Source organism: Perognathus longimembris, chromosome 11 (assembly GCF_023159225.1).
Source record: "Perognathus longimembris pacificus isolate PPM17 chromosome 11, ASM2315922v1, whole genome shotgun sequence".
In the NCBI taxonomy this organism is placed as follows: Eukaryota; Metazoa; Chordata; class Mammalia; order Rodentia; family Heteromyidae; genus Perognathus; species Perognathus longimembris.
This window is the reverse complement of record NC_063171.1, coordinates 37,010,912-37,032,829: the sequence shown is the minus strand read 5'-3', so window position 1 is coordinate 37,032,829 and position 21,918 is coordinate 37,010,912. Positions and strand designations below refer to the sequence as shown.

The following is a 21,918-nucleotide window of genomic DNA, read 5'->3' as shown; positions in this document are numbered from 1 at the left end:
CCAAATAACCATAAACAATCCAGTGCTGATGGGGAAACGAAAAGTGAGAGGGGGAGGATGCAGGAGTTCCTCTGCCTCTTATGGAGATCAACATAGGTTAGTACCCTTTATCCTTTCAGGTTTGTTGGACAGTCCTGGGTTGGAGTCTGCTCCCCACCATCAGTGGACTGACTCACCTAGGGTAGCATGCCCCGTTTGAGCCTGCGATTCAGACATCAACAAGCAGTCCCCTTTGACCTTTCCTTTCTTTGTCCCCTCCTCATCCTAAGCAGACCTATGGAGCATCCTTTAACTACTCTGAACCTTTACATATGTGAATCCTCTGCCCAGGATGCCTTTCTTTCTTAACTGGCATCTCATCTGGTCTGCCCCTTACCCACCGTGTGGCTTTTGGGAAGATCACTAAAGCATTCTACGCTTCAGTTCCCTAGTCTACAAAACAAGGCAACGGTACAAAACAAACCCAGAGCAGCAGAAAATTAAAATAGGACAGGTAAAGAGCTTACAGCAGTATCTGGCCCATGCCGAGTTCTATTGTCATTATTACCACCTGTGGGGGTCCCAAGGCTCTCCCACAAGCAGTGTTTGTCCCAGAACATGCTGTAAGCATTCACTAAATGTTACCTTGACCTGGACTCTTTTCTTTTGTGCGGGACATAATAACCAGTAAATGGCTTTATCATGAGAACGTATCACATCATACTGTAACCATTTCTTTACTTGTCTGCCTCACTGGCTAGAAGGAACTCCCCAAGGGCAAAGGCAGGTCTCTATGAATTTTGTATTTTCTCAGGGCTTAATGTCTGGCCTCTTGCCTTTTCTCCCCCTGAAGATGAATTCAATGGTTTGATTTAGGTTTTTGTTGCTGTTTTGGTTTTTTTTAAAGATAGGGTCTTGCTATGCAGTCCAGGATAACTTCAAACTCAGTACATAGCCTAGACAGGACTGGAACTACTTAACCCTCTTGCCTAAGCCTCTCATAGACCACCACACCCAGCTGTCCCAGCTACTCTCTAAGGGTTCAGTAAATGCCCCACATCCCTTAGAGTCAAAGGTATATAGTGTAAGGTCCACCCACAGGAGGGCTCCATGCAGATGCCCCCCTCCATGTTTAAACCTGCATTCCCTAGGTAACTGGCACACCTGGAAGCAGTTACCAACCCCTTTTCTGAGGTCACATCCAATCCACCTGGCCATACCTTCCACCTTTCCCTATATAATCCAGCTCAACATGAGTCCCCACTCTTCCCTTTTCTCTCTTACTCTCTTGCTCCCTTTCTCTCTCCTCTCTCTTTTTCTCTTCTTCCTTCCTGTCACCATGCACCTCCATCTTGTGTGGGCTCACAGTTTTCTCTCCCCCCCAATAAACTCTTCTCTGCTTGAACCATGTGGTGGTTTGCTTTCTGGCAAACTTTACATATAGTACACAGAAATATTTGTCAGACTTTTATTCACCTGTAAAAAACATCATCCACACCACAACCACACATACACACACACACGCACGCACGCGCACACACTCACACACACAGAACCACACTCCAATCCAGACCCACCTAGGGGGCCAGCACATACATTCCATACCAAGTTCACCCAAGCCCACCCTCAAGTTCTGTGCATGAGCACAAAATGGCAGGAGCAGCATCTAAGATGGCAGTAAGGTCCTGCTGTAGACTCTTCTGCAGGTCCATGTGCTTTATCCCAGCCTTACAGCAGAGTGGCCTGTTCGGGGTGAGGGCCTGGTTGTCGATAGGCTGGTGGCCGGGCCCTGGTGGCATCTCGGCGGCGGCGGAAGGCCAGGAATTCCTCCCGAAGGGCAGCACAGCGGGCCTCAGGGCCAGCAGCACGGGCAGTGTTCAGGAGGCAGCCTTCCTCTAAAGTCTTAGCACCTGCAAAAAAGGAAGACAGGACAAGGAGAGAGGAGGTCTTGCGGTCCACTGCGGGAAGAGCTCAAGTCTAAAGTTCCAAAGGGCCTTGGCAGTGTAGTGAACCAGGGGAGCAAGACACAATGTACAGCAAGAAACCTGGGGCTTAGGGCCTGACTGGTAACAGGTGAGTCACCGTGGCAGAGGGGATGTGGGACAGCGTACCTAGCTCTGGCTCAATTTCAGGTCGGGGTCGAGAGCCTGCCAAGCCCAGGGGCCAAGTCTCCAGTAATTCCAAGTCCCCAGGGAATTCTGAGTCCCATTCATAGTTCTCATCCACTGAGGTGTTCCTCCTGTTCAAAGGACAAGTGCATAAGGTGAGTAGAGGAATGGAGGTATCCCTGAGGTCTCCAGGAAATCCCTGGACATCAGCAAACACTTCAAAAAGGAGACAGGGTCTTCTGGTCTGAGGGTGGTGGTGAGGGGAAATGCAGAATGAGCAAGGAGGGCCAGGCACTGCCCTCACCTTTTGCTGACTGTCACCACGTGTTCCCTTCGGGGCCATCTCTCGGGGCCACTGGCCCAGCTGCTGGTATCTCCTGGAGCAGGGCTGAGGTAGCTGCCCCCTGCAGAAGGGGCTGAGGAAGGGGGCCTCAAGAAGGAAGCACTGCCCCTCCCGCTGCTCTGGCTTGTCAGGCTGCCCCGAGGGGCAGCAGGGAGAAGGCCTGGCAGTAGCCGCTCCCTCAGTGTCCAGTCAGCCAAAGCTGTGTAAGGAGGCTCTGAAGTGATCCCAGCCCCTATCCTGGCCCCAGGAAATGCCACCCTGGAAGATGGGGGTGGGGAGTCTGGGGGTGGAAGGAAAGACGAGGTGGGACAGAGTCGAGTATCTGTGTAATCTGGGAGAGGAGTGGGGCTGCGTTCCTCTAGTGGGGGCCAGTCCCCATCCACATTCATCTCCCTGAAGAAAGGCAGGCTCAGGTACTGGAGCAGAGGTCCAGGTCCCAGCAATGGACCGGGTGAGGTTGCTGCAGGGGGCCCCACAGGGCTGATATCTGCTATGCAGAGGGGCTGTGGGACCCCACTGGGGCTGCTGCTGCTGCAGTCAAAGGACTGGGCCGGACGCTGCACTGGGTTCGGAGGTTCTGTCTGCTCCAGGCCTGACTTTTCTTGGGAGGCCCCCACAGTGGGGCCCATCACAAAACGCCCATCTGGGCCCCGGCAAATGGGCTCCAGGGGTAAGGGTCCCCGGCCAGATGGAGAGTCCGGATGAGGGCTGGGAGGCCGGGCGGTCTCTCCCCAGAGTAGACTCTGCCGTAGACTGGGGACTGGCGAGCCCTGGAGCTTCAGTTTGGCCACACTGTCAGGACTGCCTGAGCCAGGAGCAGAGCTGGGGGAGGACAGGACATCAGGGTCTGACCTTGAGAGGTTTGTTGTACAACCACTCTGTTGCACAATAGGGAAGAACTAGGGAGAGCAAGGGAGGGAAGGACCAATGTGCTGGAGGACTTACTGTGGTGCTGATTTCCTGGGAGGGGAGAAGATCAGAGGCGGATCTGTAAGGGGATGAGAATAGGAGGTGACACAAATAAAACCTGAGCCCTGGGGCACTGATGTCACCTAACAGGAGCTGCCCAACCCAATCCCTATCTAGCTAGGAAGACGACAAGACAAGGCCTAGTCCAAGACTACAAGAAAGTAAGTGGACCATGCACAAGGGACAGACTGTTCCCAGGTAGGAGAGGCTTAGGGATGGGCAGACCCTTCAGGTAAACTTACCCCTAAGTGGCTAAGTACTCAGGACCCCAGGAATGAGGATACAGGAGAGATGAGGGTAGAGGAGGAATGAGGGTTCTGAGACCTACCATGGCGGAGGCGCTTGCGTCGACGCCGCACTGCCCTGCGCCGGTTCATGAGGCACGCGGCCAGGATGCTCACCAGGACAGCCACGCCCAGGAAGCAAACTCCACCTACCACACCAGCCAATACGGGCTGGGGCAGGAGGCCCGGGAGCTGTGTGCGTGAGGGGTAGACTTCCAGGCCTAGGAAAGGGACCAAGCAAGTCAGTAGGCTGGGAACCCCCAAGCCTCCAGAACCCTCCCTTCCCACTCAATCCTCACCAGAAGTAGAGACGTTGGCTGTGTTGCTGGGATCGCTGACATAGTTACCCGCGAAGGCCACAAGACGAAACTCATAGAGAACATCCTGTAGATTAGGGGTGGGATGCCAGGAATGGAATCAGAGCCCAACAATGCCCAGGGCAAACCCCATTTACAAAGAAGGACTTTGAGGGGCTGGGGATATGGCCTAGTGGCAAGAGCGCTTGCCTCATATACATGAAGCCCTGGGTTCAATTCCCCAGCACCACATATATGGAAAACGGCCAGAAGTGGCGCTATGGCTCAAGTGGCAGAGTGCTAGCCTTGAGCAAAAAGAAACCAGGGATAGTGCTCAGGCCCTGAGTCCAAGCTCCAGGACTGGCCAAAAAAAAAAAAAAAAAAAAAAAAAGAAAGAAAGAAAGAAAGAAAGACTTTGCAGTTGAGAGGTAAGGATGAAGTAGGAAGGGGAGGTGAAGACGGTCAGATGATCTGGGAAAAGATGAAATCTGGAGAGTGGGTGAGACACTAGACAATGTTGGGAAGGGCTTTCCTGATACCACCTCCAGCATGTACCTTGATAAGGCCTGGCACCAGCAGCTCCAGTTCTGTCCCTGCCACAGCCCTGTCCAATACCTCCCAGCCATGGGAGCCTTGCCGTCCTTCTAAGACGTAGCCATCCAGTCTCTGAGGTACCATTTCTGGAGGATCCCAGTGCAAGAGAACTCCCCGGGGTGTCCTGACTGCCACTAGACCTCGGGGAGGCGACAAGAGAGGTGGCATCTCTGTCGGAGGAAGCTTGGGGGTAGCTGGTGTGGTGGGAAGACCTGCATAGGGCAGATGAGCAAGTCAGATAGAGCTCCCAGGGTCCCTCATCCTAGCCCTCCCCTGGCCTTCCACAGTCCCCAGGGACCCGGCTATTCTGCTAGAGTCCTTCCATATCCCAGGCTGCCCCATACCTCTAACCCCTTCTGATCCCCAGTTCCAAATATGTAACCACCCTCTCTCTCAGCCTTTCCCCCTCCTGGGTCTGCTCTGCTGCTCTGGGATAGGTCTCTCACCTTCAGGTGCAGACAAGATGATTTCACTGAAGGGCCCACTGCCCAGCTTGTTCTGAGCTAGGACGCTGAACTGGTACTTAGTGTGGGGCTGAAGCCCTGGCACCACAAGGTGGGAGGCCCCCACAGGCACTGCCAGAGACACCCAGTCATGGTGAGCTCGGTCAGGACGCTTGGCCCTGGGAAACATGGAGTTCATGAGAGAGGAAGCTCAGGAAGGTTGGATCCAGAGAACTGGCTTCCTCCCTCTGCTCAACCTCACAAACTCTCAGGACCTGGGCTCTGAACACCTAAGAGTCTGGAGACAGGACAGAGGGAAAGCCAGGAATAAGGGGGAACGGGCCTGACAGATCCAGAGTGAAGGCAGGAACAAGTCACTCACAATGGGGTATACCAGACACTGAATCTCTGCAGATAGCCACCATCAAAGCCAGGCTCCCAAGAGACATTGGCACCTTTGGGCAAAGGCGCTACAGACACATTGGTGACCACATGAGGGCTGGTACCTAGGTGGGGAGATTGGGAGGAAAATGGTCAGGGCCTTAAGGGAAGGAGACAAGCAAGTTGGTGGGAGGTGGGGGAACAGGCGCTGTCTTCCATCTATCATTCCAGGGGTCCCATACCCACAATCCCCCATGTGGGGCTCTACAATGGACTCTTCAGTCTCACATGGATTCCCCCAGGCCCAGCCCACTGCCCAGCCACTAACCCAGCACATAGATATTGGTGGTGGTGGCCACTCGGGCCACAGCATTGCTGGCACTGCATTCCCAGCGTCCATGGGCCTCTTTGGTCAGTGGTCGCAGGAGGAGGCTGTTGTTGCTGTCCACCTGAGCCTGGCCCCGCAGCCCCCGGCCCACCTACAGAACCACTGGTCAGCCCTGAGGACACACGCAGCCACCCCTCACCAAGGAGGCCACTCATCTCTCCAGGGGGCAGGGCTCCTCCCCACCCTCCACGAACCCTCCCTCTGAGAACATGCTCCTTCCCATAAAATGGCGGGGGGGGGGGGGGGGGGGAGCGGTTTCAGAGCCAGGTGTGCCATAGGCATGAACCCAGGGAGAGAGAATTGGGAGCCTTACCTTGGCCCAAGAAACTGTAGGAGGAGGGTCTCCCTTGGCAGAGCAGGGGATGAGCAGCTCCCGCCCTACTTCTTGGAAATATTCTTCTTTAGGCCGTTCTATAAAAGCTGGCGGAGCCTGTGGGCCAGATCTGCATTGGGAGGGGCCTCTTTCAAGGCCTCTCTTGCATCTCTAAGGTTGAGTTCATCCCTTTTGAGCTCCCTGTCACACTGTATTGTCTGTGTGTATCTCCTTCCATCTCTACCTCTTAGTTACTCCCTAGCTTTGTCTCAGTCCCCAGTAGGTATTTGTTGCAGGGAATTGGTGGGACAGCAAAGGACTGGTGATCCCGGGAAGACTCTCTGAAGATGTACACCTCTACCGGTCACCCCGGCCTGGCCACTTTGCTCCCTTCCTCCCAGCCCCAGACAGGAGGGTGGCAGAGTTGAGGATTAAGCAGGGCTGAAACAGGTATCTCATTTGGTAAATGTAAGTGGCAAACACAGATTTGGAAGTTCCTCCTTACATGAGTCTGTCCCACCCCACCCCATCACTCTGACCTGAGCGCAGATCAACAATCAGCACCTAACCCAATGTCTTGGCAGGCCTCTGGCCCACGTGGACCTCACCTTGAGCAGCACACGGGTCATGGCAGAGGGTCCGGCTGTACCAAGACTGTTGTAGGGAGTGCAGGAATATTCTCCCAGGGCATCCTCATTCCCCAGGGCAATAATCAGCGAGCCTTCTGGACCCTGGGACCAGCCAGGAAACTGGAGGGCAGAGAAGATCACAACTAGACAAAGAAACTCAACAGAGGCCAGGCTAGGCCGCACAGGCAGCAACACAAGGGTGGAAGGAAGACACTGTGCAGGAACTCCACAACTTATGTGCCCCACCCACTCTCTGCACTGCAGCTCTTCACTTCTCCGTATGGTGCTTGTGAAGCTGTGACTGCACAACTGCCAGGGGCTGGCATGAATGGTGCCCCCTGGAGACGTGTCATGTGGGGCTCCCTGCCTGCAGTGACTTCACTGTCCCCTGTCACCTAATTCCACATCATCCATCCCAAACCAGCTCCGAGGTCTGCATAAAGCCTACCTCTCACTGTCGTCCACAGCAACACGTGGCCTCTTCCTTTCCCCATATAAATGCTTCCCTGTCTGTGCACAAGGCCCATCCATCTTCTCCAGCTCAGACTTCGTAACCCCTTACCCAGACTATTTCAAAAGCTCACAACACTTCACCCAGTCCACTCCAGCTCACAAACTCAACTCCCAATTGCTCTGATACTTATTAAACATCTTTGCTGGAAAAAAAATTTATCCTGGTTCCAATTGCCCTTAGATTTTTTTAACACATAAGAAAATGTTTGAGTGCTACTACTGTAAAATCCCCAGAGACACTGTGATTAAAAGATGCAACAATAGCCAAGAATCAGTGACTTGTGCCTGTAATCCTAGCTACTCAGGAGGCTGAGATCTGAGGATCAAGATTCAAAGCCAGCAGGGACAAAAAAGTTCATGAAAACTCTTATCTCCAATAAACTGCTCAGAAAAAGCTGGAAGTCGTGCTGTGGCTCAAAGTGTTAAGAGTGCTAGCCTTGAGCAAAAGAAACTTAAGGACAGTGCCCAAGCCTTGAATTCAAGTCCCAAGACCAGCACTAAATAAATAAATAAATAAATAAAAGATGCAATGCTAGGCCCCAAGGAATTTATAGTCTCTGCAGACAAACAAAAGAACCCAACCATTTAGGAATGAAGTATTATTAACTTGGTATGAAGCTGGGGGTTTCCCCCCCTATAGGTCCCAACCTGTCTTTATAGCTTTTTCTACACCACTCATTTTCTATACCACTCTACAGACACTTTCTTCAGCTCCCATAAAACTGCCCAATTCACTATTGCAAAAGCACCCTACGCCGTGTCCTGCCTCCGGGTCCTGATTTCTGCATGGAATGGCGTTCACTCTTCAAGACTCTTCACCAACGTCCCAGAATCTGTTACTCATCTATCTTCAACCATGCTTGGGAGAAAGGCATTTATTCCATTCCTGGCTTCCTTACAGGGTCTCTGCTGCTGTCCTACCCCCAGGACAGTGTCCTCCTTAAGGATAGATGCTTCTTTGCCAATACCCAAGTGTATGTTTCTCAGTCACAGGGCTAACTCCACTCTAGGCCTTATATCAGAACATGAGCTCAGTCTTGCATTCCCCCTGCCCCAAGTGCATACCTTGTCCAGCTGCAGGGCCTGCCCATCCTTGGTCCAGCTGACAAATAGCAGTGGGGGGTTGGCACGAACTGGGCATCGGATCACCCCCCGCATGCCTATGGGCAGGGGTGTCTCAGGAGGCATTGTTGTCACCTGTGCTGGGTCTGGGGTATGAAAAGTAGTGTTGAGTTGAGGGAAAAGGCCTTGTCCTGGCCTAGGGGAGGGAGTAGGCTATGGAAGGATCTGGAGTCAGGCTTACAGAGCACAGTGAGATAGGCAGAGGCTGAAGGCGAGCGCAAGAGGCCATTGCTGGGCACACAGGTATACCGGCCAGCATCATCAGGCTGGACAGCCTGCAGCCGAAGACTTCCATCCACCAGGATCCGCACTCGGGACTGCAGCCGGCTGCAATACAGCATGTGTGAGGAGGGGGGTCCAAGTCTTACCCATCCCAAGGGCTTCTCAAAAGACCCTCATCAGGTCTCTACCATCACAGCCCCGAGTGTGGGTAACCTCACCTGATGTGGAAAACATTGATGCTGTTCTGGAACCAGCTGTAGGTGAGGTTCGCAGGGTATGCCTCAGCCTGGCAGGCCAAGGAAGCATCCTGGGTGGCATTGACTGTGCTGTTCTCTGGGGGTACAATGATGACAGGGGGTCCTGTGCAGAGCACAAAGGAGAGAAGCAACCTGTCACACAGTCTTCCCAGAACTTTCTGGGTACTTCTACAACTTTTTCTGATATGCCCTCTGGTATATAAGGTAGGATGCCCTAGGGCATCCTAGGTCCCCTTTGGGGACCTGAAGCGGGACCCCTCGCTTGTGCAGATCCTCCCCCCGCCACCTTCCTAAGACCTGCTCCCTTTCCCAAAGTTTCCTCGTTCCATCAGAGGTGACGCTATTCATATCACTTCCTATGCCTAGCAAGTACTGGTTTTCTGTTTAGCTGGTTGATTTTGTGCTGGTCCTGGGCCTTGAACTAAGGGCCTGAGCAGTCCTTCAACTATTGTGCTTAAGGCACACACTCTACTACTTGAGCCACAGCTCCACTTCTATCTTTTTTGGTAACTCATTGGAGATAAGAGGCTCACAGACTTTCCTGCCTGAGCTGATTTCAAAACCATGATCTTCAGATCTCAGCCTCCTAAGTAGCCAGGACTGTAGGAGCCACCAGCACCTGGATTTTTGCCTTTTGTGTATGAGGGTGGGGGTATAGTCCCTGAATGTTTTTGCTCAAGGCTAGCACTCTACCACTTGAGCTGCACTTGCTAGAGAGGACCATTTGAACTCTGCTCACCTTTCCTGTCCCTAAATCACCTCTATGTCCCTTCCTCTAATCCAGGTACTTACACCCTACCCAAGATGTTGTAACACGGGCTCGTCTGTGTGGATGCCACAGCAATGACCATTCATTCAGAATGGCTATCTTCACCCACAGAACACTGCTGCTCCAGGACCTGCAGTGGCTCCAGTTCTACCACACTGAGCTCACAGTTCTGGGCCCTCCATCTCTCCACACACCAGCCCACATGAACTCCTTCAGGTCAATCTGTACAGCAGGCTAACGCCACATCAGGCAGACTCCCTTTTCCATGCCTTAGCTCCCTGAACCACAGGTCTGGAATACTATTCCTGAGGGCGTCCTCCACACCTGTCTCTTGACCACTGTGGCTACATGGCCCTCTAGGCCTCAGTTCATGACCAGTTAGTTATAAGAGGGAATGACGTGGCAGGCACTGATGCTTAGCACTTTGCCTGGTCATCTCAGTACTCTGCATAAGAAGCAATGTGGAAGGAACTGTTGCTTCCTTTTGATAGGGGAAGAAACAGAGGCTCACAGGCAGAGAGATTGTGGGGTGACTTGTCCTAGGTCAGTAAGGGAAGCATGATTCCTCTTCAGGCCTTTTTTTTTTTTTCTGGTCAGTTGTGGGGCTCAAACTCAGGGCCTGGGCACTGTCCCGTTTTGTTTTGTTCAAGTCTAGTGCTCCACCACTCAGAGCCAAAGTGCCACTTCCCATTTTCTGGTGGTTAATTGGAGATAAGACTCTCACCAACTTGCAGTCTCATGGCTTTTCCTGCCTGCCTTGGCTGGCTTGGAACTGTGATCCTCATCTCAGCCTCCTGAGTAGCTGGGATTGCAGGTGTGAGCCATCAGAGTCCAGCTTCTTGATGCCAGAGTCTCTGTCTTTAACCATTATCCAACATTTCCCTTCTCACAGTACCATGGAGAGCAACTTTTTCCCCTTATTTCCCACATAGGCAACCCATCCTGTGAAGGCAGACTCCAGGCCTCGCACACCTCAGCTGGCCACAACCAACAATTACTGTATGCCACTCCCTGTGCTTGGCTGAACCTAAACTCTTGTCACAGACTTGAGAGGTAGATATGCACTTGTTTGATGAGAAAACTCACAACCTAACACCAACACTTATGCACTTATGTCCTCTACCATACTCCTGAGAACTAAATATCTATTTGTCCATTGACTTATCCTTTTCAAAACCAATTGGTTTGAGCACAACAGCCTGCACTAGGAGACTTCTCAACTTGTATGGACCCTTCCCTCAGGCATGAGTCTCCTTTTTGTCTTGTTGTGTTTGTCCCAACTACAGGTCATTGTCTTCTCTCCTAGGCTTCTTCTGCCTCCAGTCCTCCCAACCAAAAAGCACCTAGCACCAGAAGCTGGGTAGCATGGGTGGCACTGCCCTCAGTGCTGGAGGCTTGGCATGTATAGACTCCAGCGCTGCTTCGGGTCACCTTCTGGATCCATAGTGTCCCGTTCTGCACCTGAAGAAGGAAGGAGTCCTCCTGAAGGGTAGAATCCCTTTCTGCACAACTAGCTTCAGACCAGGTACTTCCAAGGTTGGCCAGCAGAGGGAGGTAGCACCCCAGTGTCCAAGAAGCCAATGCTAGGTCCTTCCTCTGACCCATCTCCCAGCCAGGCACCCTCTACCCCCTCCTCAGACCCCAAGCCCCCCCCCCCCCCCCCAGTTCTTATCCACCTTCCCTCATGTTCCCTCTGGCCTACTCACTTGCAGCTGACCATGGCCCTGGGCAAGGTCCTGTCCTTGGAATTTCCAAGTCACATGTGGCTGGGGGCTCCCTCGGGCTACACAGCACAGGGTAACTGGCTCCAATTCCTTCACTTCAAGGACTTGAGGAGGTGTCTCTTGGAACTGAGGGGGTGCTATTGGGGAGAGAGGGATCACAGCCTGCCAGAGCAGCTACCAGCCCGAAAAGCAGCATCCAAGGCCCAGGGAGACAACTTAGGGTTGAAGCCTCAGCCCACCAGCCTGCCCAACTTCACAGGAATCCCAATCCGAATCTATTGTACCTGGAAGGAAATGATGATTGTACCACTCATTCATCCCTACATACTGGTCTGGCCTAAGTAAGCAGGCTGTGCAGAGATGCGATGGGGGAGGAGGGGTGAGGCAGCTAAATGTCTCTGTTCTGAGTTAAGAGACTGCTTTGCCACTCCTCAGTGCCATGTTCTGCTTCTCCACCCACTTCTCTGCCCCAATCTCACTGGTGAAATAAGAATGATTACAACTTTGTTTTCAGAGAGTTAAGTGAGGTCCTGAGTAAAAAAAAGGTGTTTTTAAACCATGAAGTGCTGTTCAAGAGCCCAACAACAACCCTCCCCTCTTCTCTACTCAGACCCTAGCCAAGGAGGTAGAGAAGAGGAAGCTTCTGATACAAAGCCTAGGAGGCTGATAAGATTTGGTTTTGAGGATCTGGGAGAGCAGGAAGGTGGGGAAGGCTAAGAATCAACCACTAATTGGGCAAGCTGGGAGTGTCAGGAAGGGTGAGGCTTTGGCCCTGCCTGCGGGCTGGAAACTAAACTTTCTCTTCCCTTTCTCCTCCACTAGCATCCCCGCCACCCCCCCCCCCCCCATCACCACCTCTCCCCAGCTTCATACAATTGACTGTCAGGTGCACCCAGGAGCCGTTGGCAAAATCCTCTTCAGGGCTGTGCTGGTCCAGGAAAAGCACACGGCATTCGTACCAGCCCTGGTCTTCAACTCGAAGCCCCTCAATCTGGAGAGAAGCTCCTGCCTGCAGCCGGACTCGCCCTGGGGTGTTGGGGGTGGGGGGGAACCCTGAGTCAGGAGTGCTGAAAGGACCTAGCAGGAGGCCTCCACCCCAGCTCACACTGGCCATTCTCTGTGGTAGAGGCCAGGCTCACTCTCTCTGTTACCCTGATTTTTTTTGGGGGGTGGGGTGGGGGTGGGCGGGGGTGTTCCACACAGGTGAGCTGGGATCATCATTGAGGGCAGGTTGCTGACTGCTTCTGCCTTCCAACAGGTGACACAAAGAGAACCCAGAGGAGTGAGTAGAATGTTCTACTGAACTCTATCCAGCTCCTGAGACTGGTTAGGGGAAGAGGTTGAAGAGCCAGGATTTGATCTCTTCTAAACTTCTATAGGATCAGCCCATCTATTTGTAAGGGCAAAGTATGGGCTCCCTTGGGTATTCTTCTGGCAAAAGGAATGTCCCTGGAACCCATACTTGTGTTTGGGGCCCTAGCAGGGACCTAGACCTGGCCTGTCAAAGCCTCTAATCCCTCAGATCTATTATCAGCTGTCTAAGCGCCTTAGAGTGGCCAGAGTCCAACCCAGCCAGGCAGCAGAGTCAGCAGCCATCTCACCCCACCCCCACCACACCCCAGGGCACTCAGGCTTTGGCTGACTGACCACATGTAGCTCCACAAAGCCACACACCACAGCACAGACACCCTGAGTCAACATCCACAGCACCCCACCAGGTTCAGCTGGAAGCACTCACACATCCCACAGCACCCTCCCTGATGGAACCAACCCTGCCTGGAATCAACCTAAAGAGAAAGGCACACATGCGTGGCAGCCAGAGACTTAGGTCCAAGTCTAGCTGTGTTGTGGACTCCTTTGGGTGATGCCCTGTCAATGTTAGTTTCCTCAACTGTGAAAAGGAAAAAGGAAAAAAAAAAGTTGGGGGTGTGACAAAAGGGAGAGATCATGGAAGGAAGGCATATAGCACAGTGCCTGGCACACATGGAAACTCAAATAAAGGCTGCTACACACACACAGATAGGCTTCAGATCTGAAATCAGAAGCCTATTCTCGCTCTTGGCCCCATCACTTGCTGACAACCACCATCTCCCTTTCCTCTCCCACGCTGGTAAACTGTACCACGTTTCTTCTATCACCCCTTCCTTATCTATTTGCTTAGTGTATCTTCCAAATCCTACCTCCTAAATATTTGCATTTCCTTCTCTCCCATCATGGATGCCAGCAATCTTTCTCCCTTGGGTAGTCTAGCTAATTCTCTCTATATTCACCAGCTGCCCAGTGACCTCTGGGGTAGACAAATGGTAGACAACAGTAAGGCCCTTAACATGGTGCCCACTCTAGCCCTTCCTCCCAGTCAAAAGTCCAAAGCTGTTGGCACACTCACCCTTTTTGATCTACTAATATGCTACTTCTAGAATGACTTTTCTCAAGAAGAAGCTAAGACATTTTGCTCTAATGCCACAGGAAAGAAGTAGAGGCTAGGGTCTTTATTTTTCTTCTATGAATGGCTCCTGGGTGTGAATTTTTTAGAATGGGAGTTCCAGCTTAAAGGGCTAGGTGTTTAATCCCCACCCAGGAGATAAGACTAGGCCTAGCAAGTAAATATTTAACGTAATCAAACCCTTCAACTCACCAGCAGGATTCTTCAGTAACCCTAATCTGCCTGGCTACCAAGCCTCACAGACTCCAGACTATAGCCCCTTCTATGCCCCATAGTAACTTTTCATTATGGCAGTTTTTGAGCTCTAGAGGGAAAGCATGAAGAAGAGGGAACGGGACTGAGCACTGAATATGGGCCATATATTAGGCATTGGCATTGTATTCCATCCTCCCAAGAATTTCACTGTAGATGAAGGAACAGATACTTTCTTTCCAAAACTACACAGCTTGGTAGCAAAGTCATTTTCCACTGATCACCAGCCTTAGGGTCCAGTGATGTTCAAGCAACTGAGTATAAATGCCTATATTCTCACTTGGGAAATTGGAAGACAATGGCAAACTGGCCCACTATTCCCAAGCTACAATGTTTCAAGTCCTCACTTTTCTGGGAGACCTGGGCTTCAGTGGTATACAGAGGAGCAGGAAGATGGCAGGTGCTGGAGTCCTGAGACCTCCTGAGGCTTCCTGAGGCCTGGGCCATCCCCCTGGAAGCCTGTGTTATAGACACCAAACCAAACTGAATGGACTTCAGATCTGCCCACATGCCAGGTATGGAAAAAAGAAAGGACAGTCTCTGTCCTGTAAGGTTTCCCAAAGACAGGGAACCCATGTTGCCTTGAGCCAACGTGGGCAAGCGTGTGTTCACCCATATAGAAGTTCAAAGCATGGCACCTGCTCTGTCTAAACACTGCACTATGAAGCAAGCGGGGCAAGCAAGGTGTCCAGGGAGATGTGATTAGGCAGATGGTTTTGAAGGATAATGGGAGATGACTAAAGCGAGCCGATTTCTAAACAGAGAATGAGACAACTGCTTTTTTTTTTTTTATCAAACTCAGCACAGGGAGAAATGTACATCATTTCTGTGGTGTATGGCATCTTGAAACTGCCAAGAAATACAACACAAGTCAAGGGCCAAGAGCCTGACTCATGGACGCAAAGAATTGGTCTAACTAACATCCATTCTGGGAAAGCTGGAGCATAGACTAAAGCCCTGTAAAAATACTTTACAGGCACATTGCTAAGTACTTTACCTACAGTAGCTAATTTAATGGGACTCCAAATCCTAGCTCAAACCAGGCACTGGTGGTTCATGACTGTAGTCCTATCTAGTTAGGAGAGTGAGATCTGAGGATCTTGGTTTAAAGCCAGCCTGAGCAGGTAAGTTCATGAGACTTTTATCTCCAATTAACCACCAAAAAGCTGGAAGTATTGAGCTGTGGCTCAAGTGGTAGAGTGCCAGCTTTGATCAAAAGAAGGGACAGCATCCAGGCCCTGAGTTTAAGCCCGAGGACTGGCGCGCGCACGCGCGCGCGCGCGCGCGCGCGCGCACACACACACACACACACTCCTCATTTTATACTAGGTTTTTTTTGGAGGAAGGCTGGTTTTGTTTTGTTTTTTGCTACTTTTGAATTAATTTATAATAAACCCAATCTCCTCCACTAGATGACTTTTAGTCCTTCAAGCCTGAAAGCCTTCTTCTCTTCACTGTGATCACCAAAGCTCTGTATCTCTCTCATGGTTCCTCACACATTCTAGGCCACCAGCCCCCCACACAATCCCAGGCCCATCTCCCTTCCACTTGCCCAGAGGGTTTATGACAGAACAGCATTGTCTGTAGCAACCTCCACCTCCCGTTGCTTAGCAACTGCAGTTCCAAGTCCCCCACACAAAGGCTGAGAGGCCCCTTCTGCACCATAAGGCAATAAAGGGGTTAATGGGCTCTGGGGGCCCCCCTCTGGGGTCCTGACTCTCTGGACTGCTCTGGCTAATCAGGAGCTCCAGGCTAGTCAGGGGCAGAGGTGATCACAAACCATAGGGGTAGGAGGAAAGTTCCAAAGGTTATAAGTTCATGGCCCTTGTAGCTCAAGGAGCAGTAGAGAATCAGAAATAAATCCACACTAGCCACCCAGTAACTGTCCGGCTGCCTGACGGACTGCCAGACAGGACAGAGGCTGGAGAAAAGGGAAGAGTTCCCTCCTTTTTGGTAGAGTCCCAGGGAAACCTTTTTCCACCTCTCTCTACCTTGCCCTCCCTCAGGCAACATTCTGGATCTGTTCAGCTTCAGCCCTGTAGCCCTAAACCCCATGTCCAGGCAGGCAGAGACAGGAGGGAGGGCTGGTGGGCACAGGCATTCCCTCTGCTGTGCTAATTGGGGCCTCACTTTCAAGTCCCTAAGGGCTTCTGTAGATGCGCACACACACTCCCACCAGGCTGTTTGCCAATAACTGTCCTCAGTTTGAAAATAAACTCTCTCCTCCTGCAGCACCTGCCTGTGCTCTCTGCCCTGGCGTCTCAGCCCTCCTGTGGCAAGAGCCCAGCCAATCCCAGGGCTGCTCTCATGATTCAAAACTGAAGAGGGAAAAGGTGGGGGTCCCCATCAACATCCTCCCCAGTGGCCTTTTCTGAGATTCACCTCTGAAGAAGCAGCAAGACTCTGCTTTGCCCAACAGCTCAAACCCATGGTGAGGAAGGACCTCCCAAAGGCCCTCTGAGACCCAACACTACCTCTGAGACCTGATGCTAAAACAATCAGATTAAAGTTCCATCCAGGATTAGGAGCAAAAGGGTCACTGCAGGAGGCCTGCTGAGGTGTAGTAAAAACAGCAATCCAGCCAGCCCAACCTTTGGGAAACTGGGGCTCTCCCCAGCCTGCCCTCTCTGCTGGGAATCAGGCTATGCCCTGTCACTCCACTACCAAGAAGCGGAAAAGGCTAGACCCCAACCACCCTGCAGCCCCTTCAGCCTATTTCCTAAAAGCTTGGAACCCCCAAACTAACATCTCAGGCTGTGGGGGATGGGAAGATAGGGAAACAAGCAGATAGTAGAGCCAAAGAATAGGACAAGGCTAAGAGATTACAAAAGAGCAGGCTGGAAACAGGGAGGTTTCAGAATGAATGATTGGAAAATTGGGATGGGTACTTAGAATAGGACTGTAGGATCTCCTGTGGAACAACCAGGCAAAGTTCTAAATACCATACAGCTATAGCGTGCACACAGGTGTGTGTGTGTGTGCACGTGAGCATGCGTGTGCATGAATCCTATGAATCAACATGCTGGGAAGCGGAGCCATGCTTGTTAAGCAGAGGAAGGCAGTGGAGCTGGAGATGAGATTGGAGTGGGACTCAGCCTACCCAGCTTCATTTTTGTTTGGGATACCTCCCTCCCTCCCGCCTGAGGAGAACTCTTACCCACGTAATCAGGGTCGATTCGGGGAGAGTAGAGGCCAAACTGGATGAAGATGGGAAGCAGGAATCCAAAGCGCAGCCACTCGATGACATGCAGAGGGGGCCGGCCAGCCGGGGGCAGCAGGTCACAGCCCAGCACTGCACTCTCCCCAGCCCGGCCCACCACAGAAACCACCTCAGGCTTCCTTCGACCTGCATGGTGGGTGGCATGAGGGCACAGCAGGGGGATCAAAGTGAGAGCTGGGATGGGAAGTTCCATCAGTATCTCTGTAGGCTCCTTAGGAGTTTGGGTAAATGAACCCTCACCTTCACCAGAACCAGCCCTAGCCATCTCCTAAGCTCACACACTCACTGAGAACCCCTTGAGGAACACCCCACACCCCAAAAGGCCCCAAGGATCCAGCTCACCGTCAGCCCCCTGGCTGATGATCAGGCTGAGGATGGCCAGACTGAAGCACCAAACCATAGCCCAGCTGGCCTGCTTGCCCGGCCCCTCCTATCCACAGGAGCCCAGACGGAGGGGCCGAGAGATGTCCACTGCCCAGGAATCCTGGGATCAATCCTCCTGATTAGGCCTCAGGTTTCAGCTCTCGTGTACAACCTGAGGTGGCTGTTCTCTGGAGAATCCACCAGCTCTAAATGCAAATGCAAGGCAACAGGCAGAGTTGGTCAGTGGTGGAGCCCAGAAGAAACTCCAGTCAGAGAAAAACACTAGGGAAAAATGGAGGGATGAAAGTAAATAAGTGGGATAGGGGGAGGCCAGTGAAGAAACCAAGGATCATTTTTGTTGTAGTGCTGGACATTTAACACAGGGCCTCCCACATGCTAGGCAAGCACTTTATCACTAAGAATATGTCCCTAGTTCCAAGGCCAGAGATTTTAAAGCCCTAAGCCAAGATGGAAGCACAAAGAGAAGGGAGGACCAGGCCAGGAAACTCATAGGTAAGAAAATGGGAGGGGCCAACCAAGTTGGAAGGATCCTAAGGCAAAGGAATAATATGAAAAGCAGAGGAATTTTATGAAAACCTGGATTATGATATTGTTGGCAAACAGCTAGGAGAAACTGGGTGGTTCTTATATGAAGGAATAAGATTTTTCAGGGAAATATGAGAGAGCAAGATCCTCATCACTCAACTTTTTCTTCTCTTTGCTTACTCCTGGTGGTAATAAGGTAGCAGAAAGCAAGGTAGAACCCATATTATGGCCCCCACTCCAACTGTGATCAGTGAGGACCTTGAGGGTGTCACTCAAGAGCAGCCAAGTAGTCTGAATTAGAATCTAACTGCTTACATCCCCCAAAGGAGGCCCCCAAGACACTCCCACACAATCTCTTGCCCAATTTCCCAACTCTGTGTAAAGTCCTATGCCCTCTTTACTCAGCCTTCCTATATGACTTTGAGTGAGCCAAGAATTTGAGAGAGGAGGAGATGTCTCCCCGATTTGCTGATATGGGGGGCCCAGCATCCTCCTCCAAGTCTGGGCAGGTCCTAGGGCTGGCAGCAGGCACCACTTCCCCTTCACCATGCTGCCAGGCAGCCTTACTTCTGCCAGGCACCTCACCTCAAGTGCCTCACCCCAATTCCTCCCCCTCACTCCTCTCCAGCATCCTGGGGGTGCCAGTGTGTTTGCCAGGTCATCCCTTCCCCCAACACTAGGGATATGATCCTGGAGAAAACAAAAATACCTGTATCCCTAGACTGTACAAAATGAACCCTGGGGCACAAAGGGTAGGAACTGTTGACAGTCTAGGCCCCATCGTTCCTCGGGCAGTCACGGGGAACCAGAGAGCCCTTGCCTGGGCCTGGCAAATCTAAGTGGACTCTGCTCTGGGGCCTCCACCCTTCTTGGCCTCACAGTTCATCATTGGTTATAAAATATCTCCCACATGGCAACCTCATCCGTGTCTCTCTATTCAATGCCTGACTCCTGGGAATTCTGCAGCAATATTCTAAATCTTCCATGGACTGCCACTCTCCCATACTTCCCTCACAACCCTTCTATCCAATCAAATGGAACCCCCCCACCCCCATTTTCTCTTGGCTCTGCTTGCCAAGATTCTCATAACTCAGGCATCCCCATGAGTTCCCCACTTTTCTTTGGATCTTTCCAACTCTACTGGCCCCCACCAATTCTCTCCTTTCCAGTCTCCCCATCCAGCGGTCCCTCGACCACACAGCACTTGCATCTCAGCCACGGCTCCATCCCAGTCCCTCCAAAATTCCAGCTTCTCACACCTGATCTGTCTCCAACTGCGGCAGGTCCTCTGCGCTTCGGAGAACTCCCCGCGGTTCTCCTCCGGAATCTCCCCTCACTCGCCCAGACTCGATCCATCCTCGCCTCCCAGGATCCCGCCCCCCCCCCCCACACACATACACCCCAACCCCTTCCCTGGGATTCTGGCTCAGCCCACTCTACACTTCGGAGACTCTACCCCAACCATTCCCTTCTCCCTCGCCATCTCCAGCCCCTGGAACTCCTCCTTGCTGGCGGAACCCGCCAAGAACTCCCCCAGATTACCACCAGAACTCTTCCATTTCCCGGGGAACCCCCTCCACCCACCCGAGAATGCCACTCCACTCCCTAGAACTCCCCTAGTCCTGCTCCCTCCAAGAATTCCACTACTCTCCAGAGCTCTCCGGCTTCTCCTGGCCCCCCATAACTCCACACTGTTGCCCTGCTGCCCGCCCCCCCAGCCAGCACCCCATTTCTATCCCCCCCTCCAGAACGCCCCCACCTTCACCTGCTCCGCACCGCTCGGGCTCCGCTCTCGCAGCCACACAATAGGGGGCGGACCTGCCTCCCCGCCTCGGATGCCCCGAGCGCCTCCCGTCGCCCTGGAGACCGCCAATCCCCACCCCCCCTTCCGAGACGACCAATTGGAGCCGATGGTGGCCTGGCGAGGCGGGCAGGACCCCTGGGCCTCCTGGGAGTTGTAGTTCCTCCGGGGGGGGGGATGAGGACTCGGCTGCACGTGGGCTCAGGTCGCCCCCTCGTGGAGCGCTACACAATCCGGCGTGGGGTGGCGGGCCGCTGCTTCCCCAGAGGGCCTCACCGGATCAGTCCTGCGCACCGGGAGCCACCGGAGCCCGCCGCAGTGCAGCCTCCGGGCACGCCCCCACTCCCTTCCTTTTTATCGCACCTGCGACCCCCCTTTCCCTTCTCGGAAAAAAAGGGCGGGCCCCGGACACCGCGTTGAAACCTGAGCCCCGGGGCTGCGGCGCCCGGGGAGAGCGCGGCTCCCCACCCCACCCCCTCTCTCCTCCCGGGACCAGGACTCATCGGCGGCCCGATCTCCTCCTCCCCGTCCGCATCCCCATCCCCGTCCCCATCCCCTTCGCCACCCATTTCCTCTCTCGCCAGACTGGAAATACCTGTCTGTGCTGGCTGGCTCCCAGATCTTGCCTGGGCGCCTGGCTTGCGTGCCACTGGGGAAAGGCTGCTTTCTGAGTTTGGGGGTGCCTAATAGATTCCCAGGCTACTATGGTAGCGCGAAGGAGCCAGAGAAGCAGGCCCGGGAGGGGAGGGGAGACAGGCATCCAAACAACAGAGATGAAAGGTGAGCGTGAAAGAACTCGTGCTTCCCCGGAGCCCCGCAGGGCGCCACACCTTGGGCTAGATACTTTGAAAAGCTCACGTAGCCCTCGCAGATGTCCCGTGCAGGGCACGTTCATTGTCTCGGGAGAAAACCAAGACCCAGCGAGATGAAGTCACTGGCTGAGATTGCCAGCCGAGGTGCCTGCAGAGCGCATTCAAACTCAACCCCTAGACTTGAAACCTACTTATTCCCCGGGAGACTTCCCTCTCTGGTGAAAAGATCCCTTGTGTGGCTGGCTGCTCCTCGGGGATTTGCACTTTCTCAGCTTGATGGGGCTGGAGATGCTGGTCGGTTATTTGCCCTCCCCCCCCACTACCCCCAACCTTACAATAATTGATGCCCCCGCAGATACTACTTTCCACTCCCTGCGTTCCGATGGAATCCTCCCTGAAAGCTACACACTCATCTCACCGCAGTTCAAACACCCTACCACTCAGAGGAGAACACCAGTAGCTGACGGAATCAGCTATGGACCCTGAAGGATGGATACAAACACTGCTTTGCAAGATAATCCTTGCCACGGGATCCCTCCAAGTGGACACCTAACCTTATCCGATTATGTCTTGGGCCAGGAAGCACAGCATTTCTCTGGTGATCATTACATCTTTTGAATAACTGCTAGAGTGATCTCCCAGGTTTAAATGGGTGGGATTTTTGGTCACTGGCAGAGGTAGAAGTGTCCCTGGGGGTCTCCCACCACCCTTCCAGCAAGGCTAAATAAAAAAGAGAAGGCTTTACATGTAATTGGCTGCCCTAACAATTGACAAAACTATAATGACTCATGTTAGTGGACACAACACACACAAAAAAAAACAATAGAATATACGGCCAAAGAGAGAAACCTCGTTGAGTTCTTAGCTCCTCACTGACCAGCAGGAGAACTGGCCCCATCTCTGATCCAAATCTTTCATTCCTGCCATCTCTGGTAGTTTCTGGGGAAAAAAAGATAATCTCATTTGGGGGGATTTAAAATGATTTTCAAGCAGAGCACCAGCATTGATGGCTCATACCTGCCATCCTAACTACTAAGAGGCTGAGATCTGAAGATGGCACTTGGAAACCAGCCCAGGCAGGAAAAGCCCTGAGTTCAAGACCCAGTACTCACACACACACACACACACACACACACACACACACGGT

At 52.7% G+C, this 21,918-nt stretch overlaps 1 protein-coding gene across 1 annotated transcript; it reads right to left on the bottom strand.

Moving 5' to 3' along the window:
• Positions 1–1,458: 1,458 nt before the first annotated feature.
• Positions 1,459–17,805, bottom strand: Igsf9 (immunoglobulin superfamily member 9). The gene is made up of 20 exons (XM_048357420.1): positions 17,592–17,805; positions 17,187–17,375; positions 12,208–12,360; positions 11,317–11,471; positions 10,954–11,071; positions 8,803–8,944; positions 8,544–8,689; positions 8,306–8,448; positions 6,707–6,847; positions 6,099–6,215; positions 5,726–5,876; positions 5,399–5,522; positions 5,020–5,195; positions 4,535–4,785; positions 3,983–4,067; positions 3,728–3,904; positions 3,376–3,418; positions 2,392–3,252; positions 2,091–2,218; positions 1,459–1,889 (listed from the first exon to the last, which is right to left on the bottom strand). Exons 1-20 carry the CDS (start codon positions 17,647–17,649, stop codon positions 1,708–1,710), a joined length of 3,540 nt encoding a protein of 1,179 aa, XP_048213377.1. The 5' UTR covers positions 17,650–17,805; the 3' UTR covers positions 1,459–1,707.
• Positions 17,806–21,918: the final 4,113 nt, after the last annotated feature.